This window comes from Strix aluco, chromosome 27, assembly GCF_031877795.1.
Source record: "Strix aluco isolate bStrAlu1 chromosome 27, bStrAlu1.hap1, whole genome shotgun sequence".
NCBI lineage: Eukaryota > Metazoa > Chordata > Aves > Strigiformes > Strigidae > Strix > Strix aluco.
The window spans coordinates 880,433-888,890 of record NC_133957.1 but is presented as its reverse complement, the minus strand read 5'-3'; the positions used below and the strand labels follow the sequence as shown (position 1 = coordinate 888,890).

Sequence of the window (8,458 nt, the reverse complement as noted above, 5' to 3'; positions counted from 1 at the left end):
GAAATGTGATGGGAAAATGGGTCTGGGGCGGCTCCGGCCAAGGGGTCAAGTCCTCACCTGGGCTGCTGGGTTTTGGGAGCAGGCTGGGATCTTCCCCTTCGCTCCCTGCTCCAGGCTGGGGGGGGATGCCCTGGGCTGGGTGGGGGGCTCCATCCTCTCCTTGCCGGAGCCGCTCAGCGCTGGGAGCTTCCCCCCCGCCCCCCACTAACCCCTGGGCAGCCCGTGGGCGGCAGGCTTGGGTGTAACGCCAGCGGGATTGTTCCAAACTGCTGTTTTTGGCCAATTTTAAATAAACGTCTGGGCAAACTCCTCAACTCCGGCTGGAAAATTCCCGCTCCCTCCCGGCGCAGGGCGGCGGGGGGCTGCCGGGAGCCGCACCACATGGCCGCGGCCGATGCGCCTCTGCCTCCGGGAATTGTTTTCCTCCGGTCTCCGTCCCCTGGAACGGTTTAAATCCTCTGGAAGCTCCAGCTGCCTTGTCCACCCCCCTCAGCACCCCCAGGCCCCCCTAAACTCCCTGTTGCCCCACAGCATCATCATCATCATCACACACACCCCCCCTGCACCCCAGGGGGTCCCTGCGCAGGCCCTGGGGCGCCGCGGGGGCGGGGCTTGCCGCCGAGGGGCGTGGCCTCTCGCGGTGTGGGCGTGGTTTGTTGTGAATGGGGCGTGGTTACGCGCAGAAAGGGGCGTGTTCTCGTCGAAGGGGGCGTGTCGAGCTCTGGTCACGCCCCCCGCGGACTGATATAGGGCCGCGCGGGGCGATGAGGCCCGGCCATGACCCTGCGGCGGCTGCGGCGGCTCCGGCCGAAGGAGGAGGATGCGGCGGCGGCGGCCCCGGAGCGCCCCGGCCCCGCCGATGTCTACCGGGCGCTGGCGGCTGCCGGCGGCACCCTGCCCCGGGTGCGCAAGGTAGGGCTACCGGCAGCCCCGGCCGCGGGGAGGGCGGGGGAAACCTCCCCGGTAACCCCCCGTTTGTGAGCCGGGGAGGGGGGGGCTGGGGGTGCGGGGTGTCCCCCCGCTGGTGCCTGCGCCCTGCAGAGCTGCCCCGGTGTCTTCTGCTGGGCTCTTGTCCTGCCCCGCTGTCCCCTCCCCGTGTCCCCATCCTGCCCCGGCGTCCCGGTCCTGTGCTGGTGACCCCCCCCCCGCCTCTTACCCTGCCTCAGCACCTCCCCCCCGCCGCTCCCACCCTGCCCCAGCATCTTCCCAGTGTCCCCATCCAGCCCCAGCGCTGTCCCCGCAAGTGTCACGTCCCGTCCCAGTTCCTCCCCAGGTCCTACCCCAGTATCTTCCCAGTGTCCCCCCCACAAGCGCCGTGTCCTGCCCCAGTTTGTCCCCACGTCCTGCCCTGAAGCCTTTGGGGCGCGGGGACAGGCCCCCACCCCGCTGTATGTGACCGTGTCACCGGGACAGACGTGTCCCCGTGGCCCCCAGACCCTGCCCCGTGGGGAGCGCTGGGGGACGGGGCACAAGGTACCGCCGGGGGCCTGACTTGGTGGGACACGGGACCAACCTGCCACCGCGCCCCTGGGAAAGCCCCTCTCCGGCGGCAGCACGGGGGCTGTCACCGCCCCGACGCTCCCCCCGGCCCCGCGGTGCTTCCTGAGCGTCGGGGGGAAGCGAGAGCGGAGCCGACATCCGGAGCAGAAGTGGCTCTCGCGGCCGCGCTGGCGCGGGCTGGGTCACGTGCGGTGGCCTGGCTCCCGCTCGCCGGCCGAGGCCACCGCCGGACACATCCCGGAGGGGGGTTTGGGCGTCCCACGTCACCTCCCCGTCACTGGGGTGACGTAGGGGGGCCGAGACGTGACGGGTGACAACTTTCCCCATGGCCAACACACCCGATTCTGGCGGTTTTGCACTTAAACGCCCCCGGGGACAGCCAGCCACGGGGCTGGTGACACCCATGTGGCACTTCCGCTGGTGGCACCCAGCCGCCACCAAGACGGGCCACGTGCCGCTCTCGAGGCGCTGGTCCTGGTGACACCGGCCGCACCGTGCCGGGGCTGCCGGAGCCCAGCGGCCGCGGAGGGGCATTTGGGGACAGCGCTGTCACCTCCTGCCCCGCGGCGAGGGTCCCGCTGTGCCCGGCCGGTCCCTCCGCCCGCCCACGCCTCCGCGCCCTCCACAACGGGGACATTGTCTGGGCCGAGGGTGGGGGGGGGAAGATTTTGCATGAAAAAACCCGACTTTGTGACCACAACAGGGCCCCTCTGTGCCCGGGGCCCCCCCGGAGCGTGGCGTGGGGTGGGGTGCGTCGCAGGGTGACGTCAAAGCGTGGGGCGAGCGCGGAGCAGATGTGAGGGTGGCTTTGAGCGACGATAAAAGCCTCGTTATGCCCGGCCGGCCCCGGGGTGGGGGGGACACACACACACACACCCCCCTGGGGGGGCCACGGGGCGATGGGTGCAGCTGGGTGCTGGTTCGGTGCCGGCTTGGCGCGGTGCTCCCCGGGGGGTTCGGCGCTGACCTGATGGGACACCCCGTTTGGGCTGTCCCCGGAGCGGGTGGCGGGGTGGGGGGGATCCCCCCACTGACGACTCTCCCTCTGCAGCAGGGCGCGGGGTTCAGGTGGGCGTCCCCGAGCTCGTCCCCAGAGGAGCACAGGTAGGGGACAGGGGTCCAGGCCCCGCTGCGGGGGGGCAGGGGTGGGGGGAACACACGCAGGAGCGGGGCTGGGGTCCGTGTCCCAGCGGGTCGGGGCTTGGCCCTGGGGCACCCCCCGGGGGCTGGAAATGGGGCAGGTGAGAGCAGCGATGGGGTCACAGCTCCGGGGGGGGCCCTGACACCCCTGGGCCCCACGGGGACCCAGCCCGACACCCCCGGGACAGGCTGCAGGGCTCGGGAAGAACAACCCGGGGGGGTCCCATCCCTGAGGGGGGGTTCCTGTCCTTGGGGTCCGGCCCAGCACCCAGGAAACCCAAACCCCGAGGCAGCGTTTTGTCAGAGAAGCTCCTGAGGCCCCAGGGGGTGTCGGGGAGCGGGGGGGTGCCAGGGGCTCTGCCTGTCCCTGATCCCCGTGTCCCCCAGGAGGGTGGTGACACTGGAGAAGAAGGCGGAAGAGACCTTCGGCTTCGAGATCCAGGTGGGTGCTGAGCTGAGCCGTGCTGAGCTGAGCTGTGCCGAGCCAAGCTGAGCTGAGCCAAGCCATGCTGAGCTGTGCCGAGCTGAGCCAAGCCAAGCCGTGCCGAGCCGACCTGTGCCATGCTGAGCCGAGCTGAGCTGTGCTGAGCTGAGCTGTGCCATGCTGAGCCAAGCTGTGCCATGCCAAGCCGTGCTGAGCTGAGCCGAGCTGTGCCATGCCAAGCCGTGCTGAGCCGAGCTGAGCCATGCTGATCTGAGCTGTGTCATGCTGAGCTGTGCTGAGCCGTGCCGAGCCATTCTGAGCTGAGCCATGCTGAGCCATGCCAAGCTGTGCCGTGCTGAGCCGAGCTGAGCTGTGCTGAGCCGAGCTGTGCCATGCTGAGCTGACCTGAGCTGTGCCGAGCCATTCTGAGCTGGGCCGTGCTGAGCCGAGCTGTGCTGAGCCGAGCTGTGCTGAGCTGAGCTGAGCTGTGCTGAGCTGAGCTGAGCTGTGCCAAGCCATTCTGAGCTGGGCCGTGCTGAGCCGAGCTGTGCTGAGCCGAGCTGAGCCAAGCTGAGCCGAGCCGTGCCATGCCACGCCGTGCTGTGCTCCCCACCCTTCCAGCCCGCACCTTGCTTTGCATCGAGGGTATTTTTAAGTTGTCTCTGAGCCAGGGTTTATTTTTAGCGCTGATGGAGCTGCCTGGTTACAGAAGCCTCCCCTGGCCGTGACGGGCGGGGGCGGCCGGGGGGGGCCCCGCTTGGGGGGCAGCCACTGGGGGCGAGAGGCCTCCCCCGGGGCCAGGGGGCTGCCCCGAGTCACCCCGCAGCAGTTAAATGCTGCAGTTGTTACCCCGTGGCTGCTGCCTGGGGGGGAACCCCGGGGTCAGGGGGTCCCCGTGCCCCTCACCAGGCCCCCCCGCGCCCCCCCCATTTCAGACCTACGGGCTGCACCACCAGGACAGGAACAGCGTGGAGATGTTCACCTTCGTGTGCCGGGTGCACGGCGGGAGCCCGGCCGAGGCGGCGGGACTCAAGGCCGGTGAGCGCATCCCCGGGGGGGGCCGGGGGGGCCCCGGCAGTGGGGACCGGCATCCCTGAGCCTGTTCCCCCCTCCCCACCCCTCCCCGGCTCCAGGGGACACGATCACGGGGGTGAACGGGCTCAACGTGGAGGGCGTCCGGCACCGGGAGATCGTGGAGATCATCAAGAGCTCAGGCAACGTGCTCCGGTGAGCTGGGGGGGTGCGGGGGGGGCGCGGGGGGGGCCCCCCAGCCCCCCACACTGACGGCTGCTGCCCCCCAGGCTCGACACGCTCTACGGGACGTCCATCCGGAGGGCCGAGCTGGAGGCCCGGCTGCAGTACCTGAAGGTGAGGGGGGGCACGGACTGAGAGGGGGAGCACGGGGGGGACTGGGGACCCCCCCCCAGGGTCTCCTCACCCCCCTCCGCTTCCCCGCAGCAAACACTCTACGAGAAGTGGGGGGAGTACCGCTCGCTGATGGTGCAGGAGCAGCGGCTGGTGCGGGGTGAGTGGGGACCAGGATTGGGAGCGGGGGGGGGGGGCTGGGGGACACCTCACAGCCCCCCCCTGACCCCCCACCCCCCACCCCTTCCCCCGTGTCCCCCCGCCAGGCGTGGTGGCCAAGGACCCCAGCATCTACGACACGCTGGAGTCGATCCGCTGGTGCCTGCAGGGTGAGGGGGGGCTCCCCGGCGGCTCCCCCCGCGCCAGCGCCTGCGGCAGCGACGACTCCCTCTACCAAACCTGCCTCTTCGCCGACGCGCTGGACGGGGACAAGGCTGGGGACAAGGACAGGGACAGCGGGGGGCCAGCACCCCCCCCACCGCGACCCCGGCCGACCCTGGCCCGCAGCGCCAGCCTCAAGTGCAGCGGGGGGCCGGGGGCCGCGGGGCGACTGTGGGCCCGGGCCGGGGACCCCGGGGAGGGGGCGGCCGCCCCCCGTAAGGGCCGACACAGCAGCTTCCACCGGCGGCTGCTCAAGTTCATCCCGGGACTGAACCGGGCGCTGGAGGAGGAGGAGAGTCACCTCTAGCGGGGGCCCCGCCGGCCCCCCCAGGCCTATTTATTTATTTATTGCAAGGGGCTTCGTGCCCCCCCGCCCCACCCCGGCGGCTACTGGAAGGAGCTCAAGGTCAGCCCCGGGGGTCCCGGCTTGGCCCCCGCGGGCCGTGGGGGTCGTGGCACCGAGGGACAGACGCGGGGACCCCCCCGAGGTGGCTCACGAAGCCACCGCTCATCTCAGGAATCGGTGCCCTCCCCACTGAGGGGCACGGGGGGGGGCCCTGCATCCCCCCCCCCCCCCACTCGGGGGGCACGGGGGCTTTTGTACCGCACCGGCGCTTTCGCCAATACAGACTTTTTTGCAGCGGCGTGTGGCTGTGACTTGGGGGGGGGGGGACAGAGCCCCGCGGGGACGGGGACAGGCTGGCTGGGGGGGGCGGGGGGCCGTGTCCCCCGGGGGGGCACCCCATGAGGCTGCACCCCCCACGCTGCCCCCTTTGCCCACCCACCTGCAGCCGGGCTCTAGGCAGGAAGGGCCTTGGGGTGCCCCACGTCACCCCAGCCCCTGCGTGGGGTCCTGGGGACCCCCCCCCCCCCCCCCCCCCCCCCGCCGCCGTGTCCCCCCCACCCCCCCGTGCCGTGGGTCGTGTCCCAGCGCTGCGGGGCCCCGGCCAGGCCCTTCCTGCCCCGTTTCCTCCGGCAGCCGGCGGGAAGCGGGGCCCAGCCCGAGCCCTTCCGGCTGCGGGGGCCGGGGGTGCCCGCGGGGAGCGGGAGGGCACTGGGGTCCCCCCCTTCCCCCCTCCCTGCCCCGTGGCCCCCCAGTCCCACCCAGGCAGCATCCAGAGTCTTGGGGGACACAGAAAACCCCCCCCCGGCTGCTGCAGCGAGCACCCGCTGGGGTGGCCTTGCACGAGGATTCCCTTGCACGAGGATTCCCTTGCACGAGTGTTCTGTGCCTCAGTTTCCCTCTGGCTGCGTGTTCGGGGCGCGCTGGGGAGCCCCCCGGGACCCGGGCGGGGGGGGGTCTGCTGGAGATTTTGGGGATGAGAACCAGGGACGTGCGGGGCTGTGGGTGCACGTGTGTGCATGTGTGTGCTGCAGGGCTGCGTGTGCACGTGTGTGCATGTGTGTGCTGCAGGGCTGCGTGTGCGTGTGTGTGCTGCACATGTGTGCTGCAGAGCTGCCTGTCCACACGTTACATGTGTGTACTTGAGCTGCATGTACATGTATGTGTGTGCTGCAGGGCTGTGTGTGCACAGATGTGTTATGTGTGTGTACTAGAGCCACATGTGTGTGTGTGCATGCTGCAGGGCTGTGGGTACATGTATGTGTATGTGCTGCACATGTGTGCACATGTGTGTGCGCTGCAGGGCTGTGTGTACACATGTGTGCATGTGTGTGTGCTGCAGGGCTGTGTGTACATGTGTGTGCTGCACGTGTGTGTCACAGGGCTGCCTGTGCACACGCATGTTATGTGTGTGTGTACTAGAGCCACATGTACATGTGTGTGTGTACTGCAGCACTGCGTGTACACATGTGTGCTGCATGTGTATGCTGCAGGGCTGCCTGTGCACACGCATGTTACACGTGTGTGTACTAGAGCCGCACATACATGTGTGTGCCATGGGGCTGCCTGCGCACACGCGTGTTACACGTGTGTGTACTAGAGCCACACGTACATGTGTGTGCTGTGAGGCTGCCTGCGCACACGCGTGTTACACGTGTGTGTACTAGAGCCGCACGTACATGTGTGTGCCATGGGGCTGCCTGTGCACACGCGTGTTACACGTGTGTACTAGAGCCACACGTACATGTGTGTGCCATGGGGCTGCCTGTGCACACGCGTGTTACACGTGTGTACTAGAGCCGCACGTACATGTGTGTGCCATGGGGCTGCCTGCGCACACGCGTGTTACACGTGTGTGTACTAGAGCCGCACGTACGTGCGTGTGCGTGCCGCGAGGCTGCGGGTGCACACGCGTGTGCCGCGTGCCTGTGCGTGTGACGGGGCCCGGCCGCCTCCCGCCGCCTCCCGCCTTGTCCCGGTTCCAGGCCGGCTCCGGGCTTGGACATTTATGGTCCGGCCGCCGGGGCCGCGGGCGCAGCCGCTGCCGGTGTCGGGGCTCCCCGGCCCCGTCACGGGACCCCCCCGGCAGCTGCCGCCCCACGCGCAGCTTTTTTTAGCCCCGACCTGCGGCTGCGTGTGCCCGGGGCTGGGCGGGCGCCGGCGGGACACCGGGCACCGGCTGCGGGAGCGGCCCGGGAACGCCCCGAGCGGCCTCTCGGTACCGACAAGGAGCAGGGAGCCAGCGCCGGCCGTGGGCACCCCGACACCCCCCGGCCGTGGGCACCCCGACACCCACCCAGCCCCAACCATCCTGGGGCCAGCGGGAAGGGCTGGCTGGTGGCCACCGTGTCCCCGAGTCCTCACCGGGGTGTTGGGGCGGATCCGGCACCCCGGGGCCGGTGCGAACCGGGGCTCCCCCCGTGCACCCCCGTGGCCTTGCCAGGGTGACCGGGCTCGGGTTTCCTCCCCCGGGGCCGGGCCTGGGCCCCGCGGCCTCTCCCGGGGTACAGCTACTCCCGGTGCGGGGGCCGCCGGCGTCACCCTCCTGCCTCCGGTGGCACCGGCACCGGCACCGAGCGAGGGGGCTGCGCCGGCCACGCTCCGGGACCCCCGACGGCTCCGGGACCCCCGGCCTGACCCTGTCCCGGGGGGCTCCTGGCCGGACCCCCCGGACTGGCACCGGCTGCAGCCCCGGGCCGAGCCCCGGTACCGGTCGCGCCGCTCGCGGAGTGCGGGGACCCCCAGAGATCCCGGTCGAGCCCCGGGGGATCCCCCGCGGGGGCGGCCCCGGTGATGCCGCGGGATCCCGGGGACGTCAGCGGCCAGGTGTGACGTCACGGGGCCCCCGCCTGGGGCGGGCGGGGCGCGGCGGCGGGAGCCGGGGCCGGAACGAGGTAACGGGCGGCGGGAGGAGGCGGCACCGTCACCCCCGGTGCCTCTGTGCCCCCCCCGGGCTCCCGGTGCTGCACCCCAGGTCCGCTCCGGTGCCGGGCGCTCCCCCCCCACCTCCCCCGCCCGCCGCTCCTCGCGGGGCCGGGGGGGTCCCGTGAAGCCGGGCAGGGTCCCGGTACCGGGGGTACCGACGCCCCGGGGATGATGGGCCAGTGCCCGACACGTACCCCCCGGCGGGGCCGTGCCGGGGGGGGCTCTGCCACTGCAGGGGGCATTGCTGGGGGGGCACTAACGGGGGGGAATAACGGGGGGGGAGTAACGGGGGGGAGTAACGGGGCTGCCAACCCGGGGGGAACGACCGGGCACGGCGGGCCGGGTCCCCCAAGACCCCCAGTTCGCCGCCGGGAGCGGGT

General features: G+C 71.2%; 1 protein-coding gene across 3 annotated transcripts; it reads left to right on the top strand.

Moving 5' to 3' along the window:
* The first annotated feature begins 533 nt into the window (after positions 1-533).
* Positions 534-5,450, top strand: TAMALIN (trafficking regulator and scaffold protein tamalin). Of its 3 annotated transcripts, none has more exons than XM_074807847.1 (8): positions 534-912; positions 2,555-2,604; positions 3,028-3,082; positions 4,000-4,102; positions 4,198-4,291; positions 4,366-4,432; positions 4,523-4,589; positions 4,696-5,450. In XM_074807847.1, exons 1-8 carry the CDS (start codon positions 778-780, stop codon positions 5,115-5,117), a joined length of 993 nt encoding a protein of 330 aa, XP_074663948.1. In that variant the 5' UTR covers positions 534-777; the 3' UTR covers positions 5,118-5,450. The 3 variants fall into 3 exon arrangements, with proteins under 3 accessions (XP_074663948.1, XP_074663947.1, XP_074663946.1); XM_074807846.1 differs by having other exon boundaries at positions 535-912; positions 2,552-2,604; XM_074807845.1 differs by lacking the exon at positions 534-912 and having other exon boundaries at positions 998-2,604.
* The last annotated feature ends 3,008 nt before the right edge of the window (positions 5,451-8,458 follow it).